Consider the following 26,981-nt stretch of genomic DNA (forward strand, 5'->3'; position numbering starts at 1 on the left):
ATGACTGTTGTGAGAATTAAGTAAGATAATATATGTAAAATTCTTAGAGTAATGCCTAAAATGTAGTGAGAGCACACAGTAATTTTAAGTATTTATTTAGAAAAAGCATGTTTTGACCTTGGCCAGGTAGCCCAGTTGGTAAGAGCATCATCCTGATATGCCAAATTTGGGGGGTTGATCTCTGGTCAGGACACATACAAGGAGCAACCAGTGAGTACATAAATAAGTGGAACAACAAATCTCTCTCTCCCTCTCTCTCCACCCCTTCCTCTCTCTCTCAAATAAATAAATAAATAATGTTTTTTAAAGCATGTTTTGAAGTGACTTAAAATACATAAAAACTAATATTTCTTATAGAAGAACACAGGAAATGTCCATAAGAGTAAAAATAACACAAAATAAAATTTTCATAATGTCCTTATCCCCAAATAACCACTGTTAAGCATTTTACACCACAGATTTGAGGTATGTTTTGTAATTCCCACTCTTTGTAAGAACACTGAGGCTCAAAGAGGTTCAGCAACTTGCCATAGTCACTGAAGTTATGAGTGAGGAACAGATTTATTTTTCCCCACTTTAAACAACTTTGTTAAGTTATAACTCACATATCATACAATTTACCTATTTAGCATATATAATTCAATGTTTTAAAATATATTAACAGAGTTGTACAACTATAACTGAAATCTAATTTTATTTTATTTTTTAAAGATTTTATTTATTTTTAGAGAGAGGGGAAGTGAAAGAGAAAGGAGGGAGAGAAACATTGATAGGTTGCCCCTCATGCACCCCCAACTGGGGACCTGGCCTGCAACCCAGGCATGTGCCCTGACTGGGAATCAAAGTTGGGACCTTCCAGTTCATAGGAAGGTGCTCAAACCACTGAGCAACACCGCCCAGGGCCAATTTAATTTTAGAACATTTTAATCACACCCAGAAGAGACCCCATACTCATTAATGGTCATTCCTCATTCCCTGCCATGATGCCACTCATCTACTTTCCATATCTATAGATTTGCCAATTTGGGATCTTTCATATGAATGAAATAATAAAACATGATCTTTTGTCACTGGCTTTTTTTCTTAGTATAATGTCTTCTTTAAGATTTTATTTATTTATTTTTAGAGAGAGGAGACAGGAGGGAGAGAGGGAGAGAAACATCAATGTGCAAGGGAAACAAATTAGTTGCCTCTTGTATGTGCCCTGAATCTGCAACCCAGGTATGTGCCCTGACTGGGAATTGAACCAGCAACCTTTCTCTTTGCAGGATGATGCCCAACCAATGGAGCCACACCGGTCAGGATATTAGCATTATGTTTTCAAGGTTTATCCACATAGCATGTGTGAGTATTTCATTCTTTTTTATTGCCAAAATAGCATTCCTTTGTATGGACTTACCACATTTTATTAATCCATTAGAGACTTTTACCATTGATCTGTTTTTGAGGAGCTGAGATTTAATGCACACTCTTGCCTCCAGGAGCTCACTGCTGGTGGCAGCAGACAGGCCTATGAGTGATACCAACCCAGGCCGACTGGGATGAGCAGCTACTGCCGGCTTTGAGTGCTTACTATGTTCTAAATGCTGCCTGAGCACCTCCCAGATTATCTCAGTGAGTCTTCATGACAGCCCTTTGAGGTAGGTATTGGTCCCGTTTCTGGAAATTGAGACTGAGAGAAGACTCTTGTTCAAGGTCAGAGCTAGGGACCAGAGGACCCAGCATTCAGAAAGAGGTCAGTTGCTTGCCTCAGCCTGAGCTTCACAGCTTCTCCTCCGAGGGGTCCAGACAAGATGCTAAGGGAGTGTGTGTGGAGAGAGTCTCTCCAGTTGGAGCTTTGGGCTTCTCTGATCCTGGAGCAGGGGTGCCCTTCCCTCATCCCACTCCAACCCCAGACCACCAACATCCAGCCAAGACCTGGAGCGGGCCCTGACAGCTGAATCCTGTTTCCATTCCTTACAATACCCACATCCCTTTGAAAGGGAAGAGGCAAAGGTATCAGAAAAATTGAGCTGCAGAGGAAAACCACGTGAGCCTGCCACAGACTGCTCTGCCTCAGGCTCTCCAGGCACCTGTGACCTGGACTGCCAGACTCAGGAAGGGTTGGGAAGGCAACTGCAGGTATGTTGTTTTTGAGTTTCCAAGTAATTATGTTCTCCTTCCTTACAGGAAAGATTTAAAGATAACAAGAGACATAGATACAAGTAAATATTTAAAGAATGATTAAATATCCCTGTGATGAAATCAAATTAGAGAAGAAAAAAGAAATATTTGTCCTTGAAATGCTGGGCGAGGTAGGAGTAACCATTGTAAACAAGAACCAAAACTTAACTGTGATATTCCTGATTCACAAGAATTTCACACCTGTCATTAGTTAATAAAAGGAAGTACTTATATCAGACAGTCATGAGTCAAACTTCCTAACACTGAACTATAAGAAGAATAATTTATTACCCTTTATTCAGACACTGGTCAGGGATATTATTTGTAATAGTATCTGGCACAGCATACTTAGCAAGAATACAGAAAGGCTTTTCATATGACTGTCTCTTGTGTGAATGGTTCTCAACCTTTTCACAATCAATCTTTTCTTTTCATAAATGTTGTTAATACTTGCTTACTATTCTGAAATAAAATTCACAGATACTATCTTATCTGCACATTTATTCTGTAAAGAAAGTTAATACCCTAATTAATATTAAAGAGAAAATGATTTTAAAAGTTTGAATATATAAGTACTTGGTCACAACAACTCTAGAAATGTCAGTGAAGTAGCCCATTGCTTGCATCTACACACTCTTATTTTGAATATGACAGCTACAAATACTGACTGATACAGCTGTATTGTTTGGTCACCGAGATAACACCAAAATGAATAATTCACACTAAATTCATTCCTGGAAAACTCGGTGCAGAAACTTTTTTATTTTTGTGTAAATTAGAGATAATTCTCAGCTTAGGTAATTATAATCACATTTTTCACCCATATGAATGGCTGGGGAGGATACTTAAAATTAGTGTGAAATATGGGGGCAATTCTTAATTGTGTGAGCCTGACAGCCCCACCGCCTACCCCCCACCCCTCCACCCCCCAGCCTCATGCCTGAGGACTCTCCGATCAGCGACTATCAAAAACTCACCCAGACATTCCTAGAATGTCCTCTAGGGGTCAGTATCTCTTCCTTTGTGAACCACTGTCTTAGAACAAACCTCAGTTAATAAAAAGAGCAAGTGGATAATGTTAAATTGTGAAACTGCAAGCTCTGTGACCGCATTCCCAAGAGGAACTGAACCTATGCATTCTTGGTTCAGAATGTGCTGTGACCTCATTCCAGGGTTGAGCCCCGGAGAAGATAATAACAGTACTGATCTATTTATACAGAGCTTTCCATTTTGCCACTGCTTTCTCCTTCAACTGTCATAGGAACCTTTTAGGTGATTGTCATTCTCCCCACTCATAGATGAAGAAGCTGAGGCACAGAGAGAAAGGTTATCTATCATGCCCTGTAGATTAGGCACTGTGGATTGACATAGACTTGCTTCAGTAAGCTTTTTTGACAGCATGACTGCAAACAATTCATGATGGATGGCACTGGTCAGTGCCTGAAACAGCAATTGTTCTAGCTCCTCATTTTACATATGAAGAACCTGAGGCTTGAAGAGGGAGGTGGATTATGTAATAGGTGAGTGAGGAATCACTTGCCCCCTCCTTGCTGACAGCCATCTGTGCTAGGGAAAGGGCCCAAGTCCTGGGACGGGAGATGTTAGTTCCTCAAAGTCACAGAAATGGGCCCCCAATTGGAGGCAGATGGCTTGGAATCCAGGCCTGAGCTAAGTACATTATTATAAATGTCCCTTCTTCAACATCTTCTGGGGGTACCAGTGATTCCTGACTCTCCCCATCTCACCCATTCCTATTCTTCATCCAATTCAAATGGATCCTGACCCCAGGCAATCAGACAGGAGAGCCTGTCTACACCCCAGTGTGTGTGAAGCGTTATCTGGTACTACCTCCAGTCAGCGTGGGAGGTGCAAGGGGGCTCCAAAGGGCAGGCCTGAGCTCAAGTCCAGCTGCATCCATAAAACTGTCTGATCAGCTGGTTCAGATGGGGATAGAGAACAGGGTTGAGAGAAGCCTGCTTGGGGCAAGGAGCAGTGACCCCTTACCCTGAGCTTCCATGTTTGGGTAACTCTGGGCTCGTGACCACCTGGTAACAGAAATGTCCTCAATGGGGGCTCTCCTCCTTTATCACTCTCCCCAGCCAGCACAGCTCTGGATCTGCTTAGAACTCACTTCTGGTCAGAGTGGAAGGAGAAAGCAGCTGAATCCCCTCTTTCAGGGAGCATGCACATGCTTCTCTCTGAGCTCTGAGCCAGGGTTGCTTTCTTGAGTGGAGGTTTCCAAAACTCCTGGTGGCTTTGCAGATGCCCATCTCATTGATAAGCATGGCCATCTAGCAGCAGAGAGGGACCACTTCAGTCTGAGGATGGCTGGCTCAGGGTAAAACAACACCTTATTTAAATTCCCACTGGAAGGAAGGAAGGAAGGAAGGAAGGAAGGAAAAGGGAAGGGAAGAAAGAAAGAAGGGAAGAGAGCAAGAAAGAAAGAAAGGAAGGAAGGAAGGAAGGAAGGAAGGAAGAAAATAAAGACATTTGTTCTCAGTAATAGCTCTCACTGAGTAAGCACCTACTATGGGCCAGACATCATCATATTCTGCTTTATACACATGATCTGATTTAATCATCACGAGAGTCCTAAAATAATAGTTACTTTTATTATCTTCATTTTGCAGATGAGCAAACTGTAGGTCAGAAAAGTTGAATAACATATCCAAAGTTAGAAAGCTGAAAAAAAAAATAGCAGAAACAAAATTTGAATCCATGGCTGTCTGGCTCCCAAGAGCGCACCCATTTTGCTGGCTGCCCTGTTGCCCTTATTTAATCCTCCTTCCAGCCTGTAAGGCAGAGGTTCATATCCTCACCCCCAGGACAAATGGAGCACTGAGCCTCAGTAAGGTTGACATGTTACTGTTGCTAGAAGCTGAGAGAGGGCAGCGGTCGCCTCATCCACTTATTCAGGATAATGTTCAGTTTAGGAGCACAAGTCCAGGACAAATTGAGGCTGAGATTCTTACTATTAGGGTGACCTTGGGCTGGTACTCACCTCTTTAAACTTCAGCCCTTTAAAATGGGGAGAATTATCTACTTGTAGGTCAGTTGGGAGGATCAGGCCAAGATAATGCATGTGAAGTGTTGAGGATGTCGGAAGTGTCTTTAATTAAAGCTCCTTGGCCTGTGCCTTAGTGGTTCAGATTTTGTTCAGATGCTTGACACATTATCCTAGATAATTGTGCAGACCAGTGCTTCCAAACCTGGCTGATGTAAGAATTAGTTGCCAAAAGTGTCAATGCTTAGGCCCACCCCAGGAGGTTTTGAACTAGGAGGACTGAGCTGGGCCTTAGTGCTTTTTATCTTTAATAAATTCCCAAGTGATTCTCATGCACAGCCACCAATCCACTAGTGTAAACATCTCAGCCACAGTGCGGAAGAGACTCAGATTTGTTCCTCTCTAAGTCCCTTTCTCCCCTTCCTTGTAACCACCCTTTTGCACAGCTCCTCCCCACTGGCTTGTGAGTGCTCTCGCCAAATCAAGGTCTATATGGCTTAGCAGTAAGCCAGTGGCACCCAGAGTATCATGGACCGGCCTCTCCAGATGCCTGGACGCCCAGCATAGGGCTGGGAAGCAGGATTCCAGGGTTTCTAACCCCTTCTGACTCATTGGTGGCCCAGGGCTGGTCTATCTCTAAGCCCCAATTTTCTCATGGTCCATAGGTCATCAGGGAAAGTGGAGTGGCCCATTTATTGGGACTCTGCTTCCTTAGAAGTGTGTCTCTGGCACTAGACAGCCAGAGAGCAGGTAGGGGAAGATGTGAAAGAATCTGCATGACTGTGCTTTCCCAGTGACATCTCATTTGATGCTCACTGCGGTAGGGAATAAAATCAGCGTCTGCCTCGGCCTGTATCATCTTCTGTTATCTGTCTCTAGCTTTTGCTCCAATGTTATCTCATATCCCTCCTTCTTTTTTGGCCTCCTTGCTGTTCTTTGAATGCTCTACACTTGTTCCCACATCAGAGTTTTTGCACTATTTGCATGGCTTAGACTGCTTTTGCCACAGATGACCACAAGTATGGTTCCTTCTTATTCATGCCTCACCTTACATGCTACCTGCCCAAAGAAGCCTTTGTTAATCAGTCACCAAATCTAAATTGTCATCCCAAGCACTGGGACACATCATTTTATAGTACATCATTGTATTTTGACTTTCATCTTGGCTCTGTCATCATAACATCTATTTTTCCTTCTTTATTGACTCTATGCTGCCTGTGTCCCCCTTCTGCAGAAAGAATGTCAGCTCCATGAAAGCACATCCTTGGCTGTCTGGTTTATTGCTCAGTCCCTAGTGTCTGAAAGGCATTCAGTGGGTGTTTGTGGAATAAATGAGTTAATGAATTTGCCTAGCATTAATCGCCATTTCTTTTTTGGTTAGGAGACACTCAGTGTTCTGAGAGGGGAAGTGACTGTCCCAAATACATTCCAGGCCTTTTGTCTTCTTTTCCAGGCCCTTCCGGTAAAGCCTGGCTGACACACAAACCTAGCTGGGGTGGGGCTTCCAGGTGTGATGAAAGCCTGGAGTTGCCCCATGAATGGGACTAAGGCTGATGTGGGGGTGAGAAGGCAGAAGAGCACACGAAGGGAGCGGCAGGTTGGCACAGGACAGCAGGGTGTAAACTTGGCCTTAGGTCTGGGAAAGAGGGGTGACTTGGCTATGTGTCAAGAAGTGTTTCCCTCCATCCTCCCTTGGGGAGATCTCTGACCCAAAGGTGGCTTTTAGGGGTGGGGGTGAGGGTGGGGGGAAGAAGCAGGTGATCAGGCAGCTGCTGAGGTAGAACAAAGGTGTGGCCCACTTCCGACCATCCACTGAGACCCACGCCCAACACTGATCACCCAAAGAAATAATTCTACAGTGGCACTTGGCCAAATAGGTGACAGGTAAACTTCTGCCTGGAAGCAGCCCAACTATAGTATGGAACTTCACACCTGTGGGGAAAAGGGAGAAAAGAGGCCTCTAAGGAAATAGATTTGTCAAGGTGGAATACTTAGTGATGATGATGAAGATGATGATATCACATGTATTGAGAGTTTATAATATGCCTGGCGTGGTACTAAGTGCTTTATATGTGTTCCCTTGTTCAATCTTCAAAAACCTCTCTCCAAAGTAGGTGTTAATAGTATTAATATTATTCCCATTTCAGAGATGTGGAAATTGAGGCTCAGTGAGATTGAATATCTTGACCAAGTTACACAGTAAGTAGAAAAGGGAGGATTCCAATTTAGGGCTGTATTGATTCCAGTGTACCTTATAGCCTAGGCCTGGGGAGGGCTGCTGGGGGCAGGTTAAGAGGGCAGAGCCTGATTGACCCCTACAAAAGCAGGAATGGGGAGGGACAGTAGGATTTATGCACAGTAGGATAGACTGTGTATAAATAGCAGGCCTGTTTTTATCCCTACACATGGGCTGAATCAGGCAAGCAGCTCTATCTGGCACAACTTGAGGGCTCTGAATGCCAACCCAGCTCTGTGTCATACAAATCCCTCCCCAGCACGTTCCTAGGAGCTGAAATACCCTACTGAGAGTCATTTCTTTGGGTCAGGACATTGACTCCAGAAGACCCCTGTAACAATAAATAGGTTGGAAGAGAAATACATCACTCTCCTGCCACCTGTTGAACAGAGCAACCCTAAGCTAGCTAGCTGCGTCCTGCAGAAGTGGAGCTCAGTTTCTCTGTTGTAGAAGAAGGTCGTATTCAAAGGCAAGGAAAAGTATGAGGCTTCTTTCACAACCTGTGTCTCTCCAATCCCAGAAGCCTGGAAATTATAATCCATAGTCCACAAATTCTGGTGGACACTGTGTCCTCTGGGGGGAAAAAGGGGGAAGGTTGGAAGAATCCTAACCTCTGCTTTTGTTGGATTGATACCAAGTGTCTGCAACTGCAACTCTGGTTACTCCCGGCTCGTGAGACCTGCTAGTGTTCATGTGTCTAATAATTAAATGACAAATAAATGTATTATGTATCGGTAGGCAAAGAAGCAGGTTTCCGAAACTGATAAGCCTTACTGGTAGAGAGCCCCGCTTTGGAGCAGGGATGACCTTAGGGACCGGGCCTGGGAGAAGGAAAGGAACGTGGGTGTCCAAGGGCAGAGCTCAACTCAGCAGTCGCAAGGCTGCAGCTTGACAAAGGTTTGGGAAAAGGTAGAACTGGTCCCCGCCACCTGCCGGTCACCAGTCTTACCCATAGTGAGGTCGTGGCTGCCTTGGCGTGGTCCCCAAAAAATGTGAGGGCCGCCCCTACTCCCGCCCCTTTCCCCGCCGCGCCCGCCGGGTCGGGGGCTCTGCTGCAGGCGCCGGGAGCCGGGCGACTGTCCCAGCGCAGGAGGGGGAGGGGGCGGCGCGAGGCGGGGCGGAGCGTCAGCGCCTCCGGGAGCCTTATTCCCAGCCGCTGCGCGCTGGGAGCGCTCAGTCGACTGAGGGAGCTGCACACATCACGAGGCCCGCCAGCCAGCCTGATCAGGGCGCAGGGGCTTGGGCGGACAGAAGCACGGCCGGACCGACGGAGTGAGCAGACAGACACCCGGCGGCCGCTAGCTCCGTGCAGGTCCCAGCAAGGCTTGCACCCAGAGGCCGGCAGCAGTCCGCGCCCCGCGGAATCTCCTGCGCTCCTCCCTCCCTGGTTACCGTGCCAGCGCCCCGTGGCCGCCGCCTCAAAGTGACTGCTGCCTCGCCGCCTTCTCAAGTCCGGGACCATGAAGCTGCTGCCGTCGGTGGTGCTGAAGGTCTTTCTGGCTGCAGGTGAGAGGGCTGCTGACGGCCCCAGAGGTCAGGGGCGGGGGTTGGGGGCGCTCTGCTGGGGGTACGGGGAAGGTCGCTGCAGCGCCCCCAGTGTGGGCCACTTGGTGGGGCCCGTGCTCCCTAGTAGGCGGGCGCTGGCATCCATGCATGGCGACGGGGGTCTGGGCGGAGGGTCTCATGCGGCCTTGCCCCCTCACTCGCAGTGCTCTCCGCGTTGGTGACTGGAGAGAGCCTGGAGCGGCTTCGGAGAGGGCTGGAGGGTGGAACCAGCCACCTGGGATCTCCCACTGAATCTACGGACCAGCTGCTACCACCGGGAGGCGGCCGGGGCCCGGAAGCCCTGGACTTGGAAGAGACCGACCTGGACCTTTTCAGAGGTGGGTGTGGGGGCTGCCCATCCTCAGACCCTGGTGGGCAGGTGAACAATAAACAGATCTGGGATTCATATTGTTTGGGCACACCTGTGGGTTTGGGGTATTCATGGAAGACTTCAAGGGAAATCTGCTCAGCCTGGCAAGCATACTGAGGGATCCTGGAATATGGGTCCCCCTCTTTTTTGCCTTTGGTTGCCATATGCCAAGTTTCTGCCCTTATAGTACCTTGGAGCAAATGGAAGCAGGCAAGGTGTCTGAGGTCTGTACATTCCTCTGAGGTAAGCTGGGTGGTAGGAACAAGAAATGGTTGAGATGCTTTCCCTAGAGTTTCTATGTAAATGAGCACAAGTCCTAATTTCCACATCAAATGACTGTTATTTAGAAAATAACAGATGTGGAGATGCTAGGCACATAGTGGGTATGCACTGTTAGTCTTCTCCATCCACCTGTCTCCAAGTTGGGGAAACAGAGGGGAATGAGAAACTCTTGGTCTCCCCAGGTGAAGCCAGCACCTCCTGGGAATGTTATTAATGCTGAGCACTGGGTCTCTAGGGAGCTGTATTGAAATACTGGGTGTCTACAAATCCTACCCAAAGTCTAGAGACTTCCTGACCACCTTGAGTCCTTGAGAGAAACTCCAAGGGAGGAAGGGCCCAGTGGGATCCTCCAACCAGCAGATGCGGCCATTGGCTGAGTATGGGAACAAAAAGGGCAGAGTCCAGAGCCTCTGGCATTGCCTGTTTCCCTGGCCTCAGCCACCTGTAGCAAATCTTGAGGGCGGAGCAGGGACGGAGCCCTGGAGGACCGGAATGACTATATTTGGCTGGAAAGATACCCACCTGTTCTAGCCCCGCCTCCAACCACTAAAATCCCTCCTTATGCTGGGCTCCTTAGGTGCTGTCTCCACTTTGTAAAATCAAGGTTCTGCAGCAAAGCTCAGCCTGGGTTCCCACCCTTCATCTTCTCAGAGTGGACCTTTGGGGTCACCTCTGAATGCTCCTGACCCCCTGTTTCTAGGCTGGGCAGAGCTGAGCTGTGACTCACCCTCCACCCACACAGCTGCTTCTCATACCTCTGCAGACCTGACTCACTGCTCCTTCTCCCAGGCAGGAGATTGACTGTCACCCTGTCACTCTTTCCCTCCCCTTTCTGATTGGCTTGGGTTATCTGTCTCAATTTCACCACAGCTCTGGCCACTGAGTTCCACTGAGCATCCACCTCACCTTCTGAGCCCTGAAGGGGCCTGCCTGGGTCTGCACCCGAGGAAACTGGAGACTCTGGGACTGCTAGCACCTGTCTCTCTTCCCTTCTCTTGGCTTTGCTGGGGGAAGATTATTTCTTAGGTCTGGGTATCCTATCACTTAAAACAAATGTTGCCATTTATTAAGTGCCTACTGTGTTCTAAGCATGCAACATGTTATTGTAGGTTTATTAATCCTTATAGCAACCCTCTGAGTTGGGAACTCTTACTGTCCACTTTTTACTGAGAGCCCCAGGATTTAGAGAGATTAAGTGACTTGCCCAAGATCATGTGGCTGAAATGGAAGCACAGGTCTGCTGATTTCAGAGCCCATTCATTATCTCATTCCTGACTCAACATCCCAGGTGCTCTAGACTTGTCTAGGGGAGGGGACAAGGGTATGTGAGGCAGCTTAGTGTATTGGGAAAGAGTACTGGATATGGAATCCAGAGACTGTGTTTCTGATCCCAACCCCATATGACCTTGAGCAAGTCACTGCCTTTTGGGACCTCAAGTTGTTCATTTGAAATGGAAAGCCATGCTGTTTCAGCTTGAGGACCCTAGGTCTCCAGTCTAATGTTTGATGCTCACCTGTCTGCCATACACATGGCTGCAGCCATGGACAGTGGGCATCTTTTTTCCTACTGTGGGCAGGGAAGAGAGGGACTAGTGTTAGACCCTTGAGCTGATGGACGTCACCCATGGTCAGTTCCAGTGGGATGTTTGGATGAAGTGGTTTTTCCCCTTTGAAGTGTGGAAAGGATGGGGGGAGTCATCTTCGTTTCAGTTCCTTCTGGGTGGTTTCTTACTTTTCATCTTTCTATCCCATGTACATGCCATACTCCTCATCCTAGAGAGCCATAAACAGGACATTTGAGGACAAATGTAAATGGACCTTTAAGAGAAGTGGCGAGCTGCAAAGGGCACAGAGCAGGGTAAATATTTTGCTTGAAGTCAAAAAAGCAAGGCCCTGACCAAGGATGGTTGCTTGCTGTCCCTGAGCCTGGCTCTGCGCTGGGCTCATGGTACTCTGGTGTTAATAGGTACCCCAGAGGAGGCCACCTGGACATGGGCACTGCTCTTACTTAAGAAGCACCCCCCCCCCCACAGAAAACCCCTTCAAGAACCTTCTGCAGCAGCAGTTTTTATCTCTGACACTGTCTTCCGGCAAGTGGGTCACTGAGTACAGCATCAGGAAATGAGACTGATTTAAGGCCAAAATAGAATCGAGTGGGCGTGGGGCAATAGGAGGTGGGATGGACAGTGCAGGGGGCGGGGGGGGGGGGGTGAGGTTGGGAGAATTGCCCAGTCAGCTGCAGTTACTCAAGAGGAGCTAGCATTCTTGGAACAAGGTTCTTAAACTGAGTTTGTGAAATACCTTTCTTGAGACCCCCACTAGCCTCTACTTCCTCCACCACTTTCTGGTAGTTCTGCCCAGTCTTCCTTCAGTCCCTGGGAGGCACGGAGGCACAAAGGCAACGGGCCTTCCCAGGCCTCTGACTTCAGGTGGGATCAAAGAGTGCATCCTCCTTTGAGACGCTGTGCTCTTCTGATTCTCTCTCCTGGGTGTCAAAGACTTAACGGAGTGCTTGTCTCCTGCAGCCGATTTCTCCTCCAAGCCACAAGCTCTGGCCACACCCAGCAAAGAGGAGCGTGGGAAACGAAAGAAGAAAGGCAAGGGCTTGGGGAAGAAGAGAGACCCGTGTCTTCGGAAATACAAGGACTACTGCATCCATGGAGACTGCAAATATGTGAAGGAGCTCCGGGCTCCATCCTGCATGTAAGTGTTGCTGCGCTCGGGCTGACTGTCAGAACACTCTTTGTCAGCCACGTGGCTGTTCCTAGTTGTCACTGTTCCTTGAATTCATAATTCCACCCAGTTTTTTCTCAACCTCTGGGCGGAAGTTGGGAGGAAGGAAAATATTTTTAGTCAGAGGAAGGGGCTTCCCCCCGCATAAGATGCAATTTCCTGTGGTGTGCTTCTGCGACGTTCTTTCATCCTTGGGGACAATTCCTGCTTGCTCAGAAATAAGCATGTGGCTAGGAGAGCTGATATCTGAAGACAAGTCCTTCATTCCTGCCTCATGCCTACTCCAGATGGGATAACCCAGTAGGAAACATGGCAGAGTATCTTCTGGGTGGAGCAGAGCTCCTGTGGCCTCCTTTCTCAAGCCCTGCAGGCAGTTATGAAGTACATTTGGACACATGCTGTGCAGGTGTGTGTATACTCAAACATGCGTGCACAAGAGTGAGCTAATGTGGGTTGAATCTAAGGCATGGCAGGACTGCACAGAGTGATCATCGTGGGAATAGGGAGAAACCCCTTCTTCCTCCACCTTCCCCCCAACAAGGGCCAGGAGGTGGGGGACATGGTGGATATTGGCCTTTAGCCAAGGGGTGGGAGAACACTCCCTTTGTGCATGATTAACAGGAAATGGAACCCGATCCAGTAGGCATCAGCCCCCCCAGGCAGGCAGCACCACCCTTCTCTGGGCAGGGGTGTGGGTGGAGGGGCCATGGGTTCCCCAGCTGATGTGTTAGGCCAGGCCCAGCAAACGGCTGTCTTGGCAATCCCTCAGGGATGACGGCACTGCCATGCTCTCTGGCAGGCATAATGTCGCCAGTGTGCCTGAGGCCAACACCCGCGTCAGGCTGTAAACATCCACTCTCTTCTGCTGGGCATGAGGCCCTGTGGGGAGACGGGCTCTGTGACCTGGGAGACTGGACACGGCCAGGAGACTGTTGGGTGCACACCACCTCCCAGCCTGTCAAGAAGACTGGCTGCCTGGCATCTCTTCTGCTGTGATGGTGCAGATACCTTGGCTTTTTAAAGCTTCCTTGTCCCGTCTGATCGCACGTAGCAGAGCTGCCCTGTTACTTGGCAAGTGGCAGACAGACCCCTTACTGCCCACCATGTTCACAGTCACTTGTGTGTCCTCTCCTATAACATCCTTGTCAGGAGTTTGATATAGGAAGGGATTGCTTAAGAATGACATAGGCAGTCTCCCTATTATCCTTCCCAAAGGTCTTGGGACAAGGCAGGAAATGTTTGTCTTAAATTTATAAAATGGCATCACTGGCACAGGGTGGAGGCAGTGACTCTGAGGGTAGTCAAAAGGGATTGAGGCCAGGAACCTGTCTGGGCCAAACTGGTTCAGGGCGTTGGTGGATGGGCTTCCACTGCTCAACTGAGAACCCTGTAAGGCTGCTGTCCTGGGGAGCTGGGCTCAACCAAACACCTAAGCCCACAGAACCTAGGTGAGGGTGCCCAGGGCTTTGGTGGCCCTAGGGATGGTGATGATAATCATGATGGTGCTTCTCCTTTGCCCTGAAGCTTCCCAGCTTACATTTAGCATGAGTTGAGCTCAACAGGTTGATGCCAGCTATTCTAGGGGATGGGGAGATATAGTCCTGTCATGGGATTCTCAGAAGCCCTCTGCTGGATAGACAGTGCTTGCTGTCTCTATTTGAAAGATGAGGAAACTGGAGCCAGGAAGTAGGAAGTGATTTGCCTGAGATCAACAGCTAAATAAGTGGATGGAAACAGGACAGGGACTCAGGTGCCTGACTTGCAATCCAAACATGCCTTTTATGTTCCCGGGCTGCTCTCGGTGTTGGCTTGCATCCTTCTTCCCCATCTGTCCTGACAGAGTTTGAACAGGATTTTATAGAGGGCACCTGTTAGCTTAGAGGTCTCTTAAGGCTTTTACTAGCCAATGAGGATTGCAATCTGATATGAAGACTTTGTGTCTGCTTCCTAGGCATATTTTCAAGGGGCTGGATTCTGGGTCTGGTGTGGCTGCCTCCTGCCTCCAACCCTTCGTATTCAGGGCAGAAGGCAGCAAGAAGATGCAGAACTCCTGGTTTGGGAGAATGTGACATCTGGATACCTACATCTGGGGCCCTTTGTGGCTCCTCCTTGCCTCCAGACCCAGGAACCGCCACAGGGTGTGTCCAGGCTGCTGTGGCGAGCTTGAGGCTAGCTGGCTTCTTGAAACAGCCCTCCACAGCCACTATCCACGGGAAAACTCTTTTGTGTCACCAGCCAAAAGTTGTCCTCAAAGAGCAATTTCCTGGGGCTCCTGACTGCCTGCTGACCCAGATATTGGCTGCAAAGTTTCCTGTGGCTGGAGGGAACCTGGGGGCAGTTGGGCTGAGGAGGACTCAGGGCTGGCATAGGACAGGCATGGGGGCTCTGCTTGCCTCACTGCCAGGCTCCATCTCGCTTCAGTGCCCCATTTCTCAGGTGTGGATAGTATCCTCTGGAGTCTGATTATAGAATAATGCACACATCCATGGGACTTAGCCTCTTATTAAATGCTTTTATCTATATCATTTGATCTTCGTAATACTCTAGTAAGGCAGGCATTTATTATTCCTGTGTTTTACATGAGAAAACCGAAGGTTGGAAAGGTAAAAGTAACTTGCTCAAGATTGCCTGGCTAGAAATAGCAGCAGAACAAGCCTGGAACTCATGTGTTCTGAGACACCTGCACCAAATGGTGCCCCCTCCACCTTCTGGAGTAGAGGTGGAGAAGCCCAGGTCGGAAGATGTCTCTGGACCCTAGAGGGTTCTTGCTTCTGTTGTAATATGAATTCTGAAATGGGTCACAGACATGGGTAGGAGGGACATGTCCCAGTTTGATGCTGACTGGGGAAGACACACAATCTTGCCCCCACCTGGGGATGTTTGGAATGCGCTCATCCTCCCTCCTCTGGGGAATCCTGAGCCTGCCGCAAAGGGAGGGGGAGGTGGGTAATATTAGGATGTTTACATTATTATCCTTTTGACTCAGGGTGGGGGTGGAGGGATTATGTAACTGAATTGCAGGACTCTGAGGCCAACCTTTATTTCTATCATCTGAATAACTACCTGTGGGGTTTGAATGATAGGCTGGAAGTGAAAAACAGGCTCAACTTCAGCTTCCGTCCCCCCCAAGAGAGCATAGTCTCCGAAGTCATCCGGACTGCTGGATGGAACCCTGGCTCTACCACTCACTAGCTGTATAACCTTGGGCAAATTATCTAAGAAGTTAAGCCTCAGTCTCTTCATCTTTAAAATGGGAATAATAATTTCTACTTCATAGAGATGTTTTTAAGATTAAATGAAATGATCCTTGTAAAGAAATTAGCACAGAGTACTTGGCTTATTTATTATTTAAGTTAATAATAACAATAATAACAACAACAGTGGAGTCAAACAACCTTAGGAACCCATTGACCCATCAGATATGTGTGTTCTGATAACCTGCACTGTCCATGACATTAGAATATGCCAAGACTGGTTTCTAGTCTTGGCCCTTCTGCTTTCTAGTTGTTTAACTTTTGGCCAATCAATCTCTCTGACCCTTGGTCTTTCAATTCTGTAAAATTGGGCTGTACCTGTAAGCTGTTCATGTCTGGGCATGAGTGACTTTTCCTGGGTGTTCCTGAGAGCTTCCTCACGTCCTGGCAGGAAGGGGGTCATGGTTTGCCCATCTGAGCCAATGAGACAGAGGCATGGACTGTGCTCTGCTATGTGTATAGGGAACCTAACCTACATTTGTCCTGCAGCGAGGTGTTCCCCAAAGCACCCAGGAGGAGCTGGGGCCAGGAGAGGTGCTGGGCAGGAAGGCAGGGGCAGCCTGGCCCCTCCGCTGCTACTAGAAATGGACAAGCCTGTGTCCTGGGTGCCTCTCACCAGGAAGAAGGGATTCCTTGTTCTGAGGCACCAGACGCACAACCTGCTTCCCAAAAGGAGGCAGAGCTCAGGATAGAGGGCCCTGGGTTCTCAGGGCTTTTTGTGGTAGCTAGTGGCCTACAGCCCCCAGGCAGACAGTGGACTGCACCCCCTGATCAGGGAGTGGACAGGCAGTATGTGAGTGGGCAGCTCGCTGAGCTCAGATTCAGACAGTCCAGTCCACGTATCTGCCCTGCTGCATGCCCATGGAGCAAACAGCTCTGCCCTGCTGCATGCCTGTGGCATTCCTACCTACATCAAAGGGTTTCCTGGCGCTCAGAGAAAGGAAGGGACAGAAATGTGCTTGTTCAATTGTAAACACTTCCGAGTCTTTCTAAGAGCTTCCAGGAAATGCTTTGTGTTAGAAGAGGCAGTTGTCATCTGATTTATTTCTAGAGTGAGGAGAGCCAAGGGGTTCTTTCTGACATTCTTCCGTGCTCTGGTAGGACAGCTGGGCAAGATGTCACCTTGGTTTCTTTGCTTTGTCCTGTGCTGAAGGAGGTCCCATAACCCAGCGTTCAGAGGCCAAAGGCCAAAGTTGAGCTCTCAAGTTGGACCCTGCATCCAGGGGGAGCTGGGAGTTAAGTCAAGGGGGCTTGAGAAAAGTGAGTTCTGGCAAAGGCACAGGACCTATTAATAGGCTGGGCAGTGGCGGGTAGGGACTGGACTCGGGAAGTATTGATGGGTAAGACTGGGTTTATTTCTGGGTAAGAGTGTTGAGGGGCCTCACTACAGGGAGCAATGTTGAATCTCCTCAGCTCAACCCACCAACTCTTGTGACTAAGTCCTCCTGACTGGCTAAACAGACCATTTTCATGCACATGCAATAAATCATCCGCACCTGGAAGATATCTAGCCGAGACCTTGAAGTCCTCCCTCCCTTTTTCCCTGCCTGGAGCAGGAATCTCAGGCCAGAGAATCAGGGAGTAGAGAAGGGGGTGGGTGAGGAGTGAGGGAGGAAGGCCACAGAGCCCTCAGAGGGGCCTTTAAAGAATCCCTACTGGAGAAGGACAGAGGGCAGGGATCGTGGTCAGGGACTGATAGGCTGAAGGTGTGAGTAGTGGGCTTTGGCTCATGTAGGCGGACCATTGACAAGAGTGAGAGGTCAAACAACTAATCTCATCTGTGCTTTGCTCTGTCTTGAACCAGCTGCCACCCGGGTTACCACGGAGAGAGGTGCCATGGACTGAGCCTCCCAGTGGAAAATCGCTTATCTACTTATGACCACACAACCGTCCTGGCTGTGGTGGCTGTGGTGCTGTCATCTGTCTGTCTGCTGGTCATTGTGGGGCTTCTCATGTTTAGGTGAGTGTTGGGGGCCCCTGCAGACTGTTTCTGCAAATCACTTCCATTCCTCCAAATCACTTCCATTCCTCCTCTTCCTCCTGGGCCCTCTGCCTGGCGATCACATGAGCCCTCCAGCCTCCCCAAATTCTGGGCTAGCATTCTGATTGCATTCCTGAGGACAGGTTCTTCAAGGACCTGACTTCTCTGGTATGACATGAGCCCAGGGCAAAACTCGCCAGGCTGTAGCAGATCTTGCTACTCACAGCAGGCCCAGTAACCCACCCACGGAGCCACCTCTCCACACAGTTCTTTCTCTTGGCTCTATTCTTTGATGGCATTAGTGTGTGGTTTGGTAGTTCAAGTCATGGGTAGTACTGTTGGTATATTATCCCAGTTCTGCGGCAGCTGGACCTCGGGCCATGCTGCCAGTCCAGGTTGTAGTTGAGATTGGAGGAGACCTGGCAAGCACTCTGCTCATTTTCGAGAAGCACAACTCATTTTTTTTGAGACCTAGACCAAGTTACCTGTCTTTCTGAGGGTTGTAATCTTTCAGTTATTGTAATCTCTGTCCCTCTATGTCATAAGGATGCTGTGAAGATTGTATAAATGAGTTGTAAATTTCTTAGCAAATTGTAGCCTGCTGTTGGGGACAATTTGGGTCCCTTGGGGCAGTTGAACCTTTGACCAGAGGTCTAGTGGGCTGCCATCCCTCTAGGCTATTCCACATAGTGGATGGAACCACCCTGGCATCATTCTTTAGAAGGACCCTCTTTGGGACCTGCGCCCTGTTGTAGCAGGAAGAGCTTGCTCACAAAACTTAACCCTCCTCAGGTACCATAGGAGAGGAGGTTATGATGTGGAAAATGGAGAGAAAGTGAAGCTGGGCATGACTACTTCCCACTGAGAGAGACTTGTGCTCAAGGTAAGAGTTCATTCTTCGCCCCCTGGCACCATCACTACCCTTCCTGGGTTCTATTTCAAGGCATGCTGAATTCTTCTCTTAGCCTAGGGGTTGGCTTGACCTGGGCAGGCAGGCCACTGTAGAGTCTGGGCCCCCTTGCAGAATCATTTTCAAAAAGGCTGCCTGAGAGAATAGCTTCTTCTGCCCTCATTCCCCCCTCTTCCACCCCTTCCCACATGATCTTTCCACTTACGAAGATTGGACCTGGGAGATTCTAAAGACCTCTTAAGACTGGATCCAGCTTTAAAATTCTTCTTGTTCTTTAGGAATCAGCTGGGGACTGCTACCTCTGAGAAGACAGAAGCTGATCACAGACTCTACAGAAGGGAAGGACTTCACAACTAGCCATGAAGACTCCTTCGTCCCCAGTTGCCATCAAGATTGGGCCTGCCATAATTGCTTTACCGCAGTCTTCAAGTGCCAAACAGAATATGTCCAATGGAATCTGGGTCAGAAGGAAGCAAGAGTGAGGGACCTTCATGCCCTTCTGATTACTCTCCACCAAACCCCACTTAACCCCTTAAAGTTTGTTTCAACACTTGTCTTCTGGATTTTAAATTCCATTTGCTCCAGGATCTTTGAGTGAGAAAAAAAAAGGAGAGAAAGAAAGGAAGATTTGTGGACTCGAAGGAAGTAACAAAGATTGAAAAGCCACAGACTTGAGTAGTCACCAAGGGATCTGCCATTTGGACCCTCCAGTGCTGGATTTGATGAGCTAACTGTGAAATATCATAAGCCTGAGAACTCTGAATTTTGGGACTTCTACCCAAATGAAAAAATAACAACTATTTTTTCTTTTGTTTGTAAAAATGCCTCTTAAATTATATATTTATTTTATTCTATGTATGTTAATTTATTTAGTTTTTAACAATCTAACAATAATATTTCAAGTGCCTAGACTATTACTTTGGCAATTTCCTGGCCCTCTCTGCCCCCCACAGTCCCCCACCATCTGGATCAGCATCACTGTCTTCTGCCACAAATCTGACGTGGCTCTGTGGCCCATCTGTACTAATCTATCATCTGTCCACATTTCTGAAGCTCTTCCATGATCAGAGTGCCACAGCGGGGGCGGTCTGTACGGCCGGGGTGTAGGAGTTAACTTTGTCAGATCCACTCTATGAGTCGGACTGCAGTCTTGCCTAGGCGATTTTGTCTACCGTTTGTGTTTTGAAAGCCCAAGGTGCTGATGTCAAAGTGTAACAGATATCGGTGTTTTCCCATGTCCTCTCCCTGCCAAATCTCAGAAGAGGTTGGGCTTCCGTGCCTGCAGCTTTCCTGGCCCATGCCCCCCATAGCCTGAGGCCCACAGAGTGGTAACTCACTCTTCCTTGTGTCAAGACATTTCTCTTACTCCTGCCATTCTTCTGGTGCTACTCCATGCAGGGGTCAGTGCAGCAGAGGATAATTGAGAGAAGGTATTAGTGAGAAAAGAAAAAAGACTGAGGAGGAACAGAAAACATTGGAATGGACTGTTCTCGGTAATTGATAACCTATCACTTGCTACAGAGAAGTTGGAGTGGAGGTGCGGACAGTTTTTATGTAAATCTACCCTCCTCACTGAAACTAGGAACATATGCTGTCATGGTCCCTTATGGAAGTTTCTGGTGCCATTTCTGAACTGTTACAACTTGTATTTCTAAAACTGGTTCGTATTTATACTTTGCAATTCAAATAAAGATAACCCTTACTCCATAGCCTTCTGTGTGCTTGTTTTAACTGGGAACTGGTTTCACTAAGGCCTGATTTGATGTTAGGTCTAGCCAAGCCTGTTTATATACACTACCTCAGTATCCCCTGTGATGGTGGTACTATTGTTGCCCATTTTTGCCACAGAGGAAACTGAGGCTCAGAGAGGTTATGTAACTTGCCTAAGGATACCCAGTTGGAGTTGGTAAGTGACAGCGGGAACAGATAGTCTGACTCCAATGATTTGTCTGAATGCTTACATCACACTGCTACTGAGACTTTTCACATAGGAAGTTTGGCTGGCTGTAACCAGGAAAGGCATCTACCCATTCAATCAACAGGTCGTGGACTCAAGGCCTGATCCCTGGCTGTATATGTAAGTGGGCATTGCACTTGGTGGAAACAAGACAACTTTGACTCCCCTCTCCTGCTCCACAGCCAATCCATCAGAAGGTCTCATCAGCCCAGCCTTTAGAATATATGCCAAATGCAGCTACTTCTCATCACTACCACTGCCACCACCTTAGTTCAATTTACCACCATCTCTTGTCTGGACTCTTGTGATGGTCTCCTGCTTCCTTTCTTTCACCTTGCTCCCATATGGTCCATTTCCAACATAATAGCCAGAGTAATCATTCAAAATGTATTCCAGACTTGTCTGCCTTACAGACCTTTCCTGACCACTCAGTTATACAACAACATATTCCTTCCCCACCCCACTCTTCTTATTCCTCTTATATTGTTTTATTTTTCTCTGTAGCCCTTATTACCACTAACATATTCTTTATTGTCTTTCTTCTAGCTCCATAAGAGCAGGTGTACTTTTCTCCAATCCCAGATTCTAAAACAATGCAGTTGAGTTGTAGGCACTAAATATTTGTTACATGGATGAATGAACTTAAGAAATGACTAAAATTCACTCCAAGGCCAGCAAGTGAACAGATATGTGATCCAATGCCACCCTGGAAGTGTGGTTGGGTTTCAAGAAGGGCCTTTGTTGGGGAGGGTGGATGGGAATGACAAGACGAAAGTGGAATTTGGGGCAGATCATGTGGCCATGGTGTCCTGGGTGGATTGGAGACAGAGACCTATTGGGAGGCCACTGGACAAGTGCCACTGGACTGGCTTCTCATCCTCTTCTCTTAGCTCTGACACTCTGAAGTTTCTCTCAGAGCCCACACACAGATCTTGTATGTACTTCAAATATTCCCTTAAGACTTCGGGCAGCAATCACTACCAAATCTGAATATATATGCATGCTATATAATCCAGCAATTCCACTACTAGGGATACACAGAAGAAATGAGTACATATGTTCACCAAAAGATATGTCCAAGAGTGACTTTAGGATTATTTACAATAACTGGAAACTACTCAAATATCCATTAGTGTTTGATGGTGAAACAAATAAATAAATTGTGATATAGCTATATAATAAAATACTAAAGAGCAGTATGGATGACTCTCACAGCATAATGCTGAGTGAAAAAAGCCAGACACAAAAGGGTACGTTCTGTGCCATTCCATTTATTTAAAAATTAACAACAGGCAGGCCGTGGCTGGGTAGCTCAATTGATGAGAGCATCACCCTGGTACACCAAGGTTGCAGGTTCAATCCCTGGTCAGGGTATATGCAAGAAACAACCAATGAGTGTGTAAATAAATGGAACAACAAATTAAGGTTTCTCTCTGTCTCTCTCTCTCGTTCTCCCTTCCTTCCTTTCTCTAAAATCAACCAATAAATAAAACAAAATTAACAACAGGTAAAACTAATCTAAGGGGAAAGAAATCAGGAAAGGGATTCCTACTGGGATTGGTAATGACCAGAGTGGGCAGAGAGGGGGGCTTCTGGTGTTCTCATAACATCATGTTCTATAATCTGAGTGCTGGCCCACAATCTGGGTGCTGGTCAACTGGTGTATTCTCTTTGAGAAAACTCATTGAGTATGACCTGTGCATTTTTGTATCTGTTTTAAACATGAGTAAACATATTTTTAAAAACTTAGATAGGAGGACTCTTTTGCTATTTGCATTATATAAAGCTCTGTAAAGTGCCAATGTATTACTTTGGTAATCAGAGAAAATAGTACACATGTCAAAAATAAGGGTAGAGCAGTGAGTTACTTTGAACTCTTCCTGGGGCTCCCTTTCCTGCTTCCAAGCTTCAAGCCTCCATCCCTCACATGGGGCTGGGCTTTTCCGAGTACACTTTGTTGCTCTAGTTAATGTTTCCTGTGGGCTCTGAGCTTCCTGACTTTCAGCTACTCTATCCTCCTGCCCCTGCTGTTGATGGGAGTTCTTGGCATGTTGGTGCTCCCCTGGGCATCTACTTGGCTGATACATTGATTTGGGCAGCCTCTGAGCCTGCAGTGCCAGATTTATTATCTCTTCTTCCCATATCCAGAAATGGTATAGTAAAGAAATCTTATGAAAGGGATCTTAGAGAGCAACTCCTTAGAGCCCAAGAGTTTCTTCTCCTGAAGGCTTGAGGTGCTATATTAGGGTGCAGGGGAAGAAAAAGGAGTGCAGGCTGACAAAAACTTGGGTCTGAGTCCCTCACACGTGACGCCCTCATGCATAATGCCTGACCTCTATAAACCTGTCTCCCTATCTTTAAAATACTGATAATAAAAATATTCACCTGGGCCCTGGCCGGTGTGGCTCAGTTGTTGGGGCATTGTCCCTCAAACTGGAAGGTCATGGGTTTCATTTCTGGTCAGGGCACATGCCTGGGTTGTGGGTTCTGTCCTGGTCCTGGTGAGTATGAAAAGTAGCCAGTTGATGTTTCTCTTCCTCTTCTTCTCTCTGCCTTCCCGTTTCTCTAAAATCAATGAGCATGTCCTCTGGTAAGGATTAAAATAATAATAATAAGCCCTGGCTGGTGTGGCTCAGCGGATTGAGTGCTAGCCTGTGAACCAAGGGGTTGCCACTTTGATTCCCAGTCAGGGCACATGTTGGGCTGCGGGCCTCATTGCCAGTTGGGAGCATGCAGGAGGCAACCACACACTGATGTTTCTCTCTCTCTCTCTCTCTTTCTCCCTCTCTTCCCCTCTCTCTAAAAATAAATGAGTAAAATCTTTAAACAATAATAATTATAATAAATTTTCAAAAAAATCCACCTGGAAGAGTTACAAAAGTAATAAGCGTGACTAAAGGGCCTAGCTCAGGGCCAGGCCCATGATAGATGCTCAGTAAATGTTGGTTATCTGCAGCAGCCTGTCGAAGGAGCTAATTAGTGTGGCACATCAATAATTAAAACCCAGCCCTCTGATTCCCCACCCACAATTCTTCCTTAGAAACAAACAATGCTTTGCAATCACTGTTTTACATTTTAATGTCAACTTTGGTTTCAAAGGAGTCCCCAAGTGTCTTAATAAATACTTGTGGATTTAAGAAGCCGTGGTACAGCAACTATGTCCAAATATATCACTTCAACTCAGGCTGGCCTGCAATTCTTTTCTTTGTCAACAATGCCTGAAATTCAAGCTTCCTGTTTGAGAATGCTAATACTCCTGTGAATAGCCCAGCGTTAAGAGGCTGGTATTCTTTGTTGGTGTAATTCATTTTAGCTTCATTCATTCAGCGAATATTTGTGGAGGCCTCCCTGTCACCTTCCAAATGAGATTCATGCTCTGAAGGAGAGAGGGCGTTTTGGTGAAGTGAGGGTCGGAAAAGAAAAGAAGTAATTTGGAGGCAGAGCATTCATTTATTCATTTAAATAAAAATTGGGCACTTATCACGTGCCATGTGCTATTTTTGTTGGAGACTAGGGACAAGACTGACACATGGACCAACAATACATGTGTAAATAAAGAGGTAGGATAATTTCAGAAATAAGTAACACACACACAAAAGAGGGTGTGATAAAGAGTCAGCGGGGACAGAACTAATTTATACAAGCAGCTCCAGGAAGGTCTCTCTGAGGAGGTGACATCTGAACTGGGATAAGATGGGATCAGGCATGTGAAGGCCTGAGACAAAAATAAGCTTAATATGCATGAGGGACAGAAAGGGACCCCTGAGCTGCAGCACAGTCATTGGAGGTTGTAGAGGGAGACAAGACCAGATCACATGAGGCCTTGCAGATCACAATTTGGAAGCCAGTGGAGTGTTTTGAGCAAGGGAATGATATAACTGGAGTTATGTCTTAAAAATAAAAATAGGACTGCTATACAGAGAAGGTGGCTCTAGAGGATAAAAGTGGAAGAAGCAAGGCCAGTTAGGAGACTTTTGCAGGACATGATGGTGGCCAGGATGAGGGTGGCAGCAGAGGAGGTGGTGAGAAATGAGCAGATTCAGGGTATGTCTTAGAGGAATCACCTATATCACAAGCTGTTGGATTGAATGTAGGTATTATGGGAAAGAGAAAAATCAAGGATGATTTCTTGGATTTTAGCTTGAGAAACTGGGTAAATGATGGTTCTGTTCATTGAGTTAGAAAAGAATGGGAGGTTCAGAAGGGCCATGGAAATCAAGAAATTCTTTTGTGGACATATTAAGTTTATACAGGGTACAGGGAGGGCAATGGGAGGAAGGGGAATGCAAGAAGGAGAAAAAAAAGGAGGCAAAAACATCTAAATAAGACGGACTTGAAGACAGAAAACAAAATAAGGACATCTGACATTTAAATGCTGTTTCACAGCTGTTAAGAGGACCTCTCTTACAGAATCTTATTTAATCCTCACAGTGCCTCAGGGATGTGGGTAGTATTGCTGCCCCAGTTTAATGGATGAAGGCCCTGAAACTCACAGGAGTGAAGAACCTTGCATAAGGCTACCACTAAGTAATGCAATTTGGCTCGATGCTGACCTATTCTGGCCCAGTCACCACTGCCCATGAGCTTTCATCTTGGCTGCCAATCTCCAAAGAGGAGGAGGCTCTGTGTTTTCCTACTTGCTGTGGTGCCCAAGCCAGGACAGGCTTTCAGTGAATAGGCCACCAGGCAGTGTCTGTCACTCTATGGGGACCTACCCCTGAAAGAGAAAAAAGTCTAAGCTCATCCAAGAGCAGGAGAAGGAAGTCAGAATTGCCCCCTTCTGTGACTGATTTCCGCAGTGTCAGGCCACTACCAAATCAATATAATTTGGTGGTTACTGTGGCTTGGATTTTCTTTCTGAACTTTTAAAATTGCACATTTTTCTTGATTGCCCCCTTGGATTTGATGAAGAAGAGAACAGGAGCCGCTTAGCTCACTGCCACCCACACAGCTGTGAAGGAAGCCGGCTGCCCTCTTGCTCTTCAGAGGACATCCCTCCCTCTCTCTCTCTCTCTCTCCTTCCCTCCCAGCATCTTGGCCATTACTAAGCAACAGGGCATCTAAGGAAAAGGGCTCCTTTCAGGGCTGGAGTGCTGTAATTAGTGGATCATAGCCTGTGTGGGAGGCTTCTCCAAAGACATATGATGTGGGTGTAGCAACCAGACGGGGGGTGGGGGGTGGAATTAAGTCACCCTTTTCCCCAACCCTTATTACCTTGCCTAAGCTAGAAGCCATTGGGTTGGTTTCACTAGAATGCGGGACTAGTTTTATTTCTACTCCCCCCTGCCCCCTTCCCCCCCCCCCCACCGTGCCCAGCTTTTGACAGCTGGCAGGCTCTCGATGGGAATGTGAACCTAGGAAGAAGCTACCAGCTTGTTCTTCCTTCATGCCACTGATGTTTACATAAGGCTGGCTATGTAAACTGTGCCGCACCCAGGGCTCTCTAGGAAGGCCTACCTTCTTTCTATACTTTCGTGGTACTGAGTGGGTCAGGTGGCCCTGTGCTTGGTAAGAAGGGCCCAACCAGGTCCATTTGGGCATAAATGTTCTCTCCTGCTCAGTGTATGCAACTCCAGACCCTGAGACTCCAGGCCTGAGAAATGTGACCCAGGTTCAACCTTGCAAGTACAGACATCTTCTTCCAGGTGTGTGCTGGGACACCTTCTGGAGGAAGACTGTCACCCACCCCTAGTCTTAGTTGGATTGATTACTCCTCCTCTGTGTTTCCATGGCACTAAGCCTTGGACAATGCAAGGAAAATTGGTCCTGTAGCAGCTTTGGTGTGCCTCTCCCGTGACTTTCATCATACTGTGTATTGTCATTGTTTGCTCATCTGTTTCTCCCACTGTGAACTCTCGAAGTTCATGGAGTGTGTCTTTTTACAGTTCTGTACACCTGTGTCCCCATATAGTTCCTAGCACAACAAAGGCTCTTACTCAATGTTTGAAGCATGTGTGAATAAATGAATGAATGCATGATTAAACAAGTGAGTGAAAATAGAGTGGAGGTTAAGAGTTTTGGCTTTGGATCAGACAACCTGGGTTCAAATCTTGCCCATGCCATTTTCTGTTGTATAATAATCATGGAGAAGTTATTTAACCTCTCAAAGCCTCAGTTTTCTTATCAGGATTTTTGTGAGGATAATAGTGCAAGTAAAGCCTTTATAACAATGCCTGGCATGGAGTAAGGACTCAATACATGATAGCTATTAACAAGCTCTGACTTCTAGTTTATCCTCAAGGGTCTTGTTGGCACCTCCTTTTCTATATTATTGGCACAGCCAAGTTTTTGCCAGACTCAAGGCTTGGCTCACAGAATTGTCCCAGTGGGTACAAGTTGGGGTCAGGTTGTGAGTGGGTACAGCACTGGGGTTCATTGAGAAAGGGAAGTTGTGGCAGGGGCTGACAGCCGTGCAAACAGGTCAGCTGTCACCCCATCGTCTCAGGCCTTCTCTGCTGTTGGGTGTCTCCAAGAAAACAAGAACAGTGCTGCATTTAAGGTGTCCAGATGACAGCCACATCAAATATGTGACCTTTTCCTAGGAAG

The 26,981-nt window shown here is 47.3% G+C and overlaps 1 protein-coding gene and 1 long non-coding RNA gene across 6 annotated transcripts in view; both read left to right on the plus strand.

Moving 5' to 3' along the window:
- LOC150000683 (uncharacterized) overlaps positions 1–2,611 on the plus strand; it is a 41,013-nt gene extending 38,402 nt beyond the window's left edge. For 4 of the 5 annotated variants that reach the window (XR_016513297.1, XR_016513301.1, XR_016513300.1 and 1 more), the window contains 2 exons: positions 1,269–1,344; positions 1,482–2,611. This is a non-coding gene — a long non-coding RNA (uncharacterized LOC150000683). The remainder of the gene's footprint in view (positions 1–1,268; positions 1,345–1,481) is intronic. The other variant, XR_016513298.1, reaches the window with a different exon arrangement.
- Positions 2,612–7,548: 4,937 nt separating this feature from the next.
- Positions 7,549–20,187, plus strand: HBEGF (heparin binding EGF like growth factor). Its single transcript, XM_090288185.1, has 6 exons — positions 7,549–8,909; positions 9,113–9,286; positions 12,126–12,303; positions 17,392–17,547; positions 18,361–18,451; positions 18,757–20,187. The coding sequence occupies exons 1-5, from the start codon at positions 8,864–8,866 to the stop codon at positions 18,431–18,433; spliced, it is 627 nt and encodes a 208-aa protein (XP_090144311.1). The 5' UTR covers positions 7,549–8,863; the 3' UTR covers positions 18,434–18,451; positions 18,757–20,187.
- The last annotated feature ends 6,794 nt before the right edge of the window (positions 20,188–26,981 follow it).

This window comes from Furipterus horrens, unplaced genomic scaffold (genome assembly GCF_987537825.1).
Source record: "Furipterus horrens unplaced genomic scaffold, mFurHor1.1.pri manual_scaffold_10, whole genome shotgun sequence".
NCBI classification, from domain to species: domain Eukaryota; kingdom Metazoa; phylum Chordata; class Mammalia; order Chiroptera; family Furipteridae; genus Furipterus; species Furipterus horrens.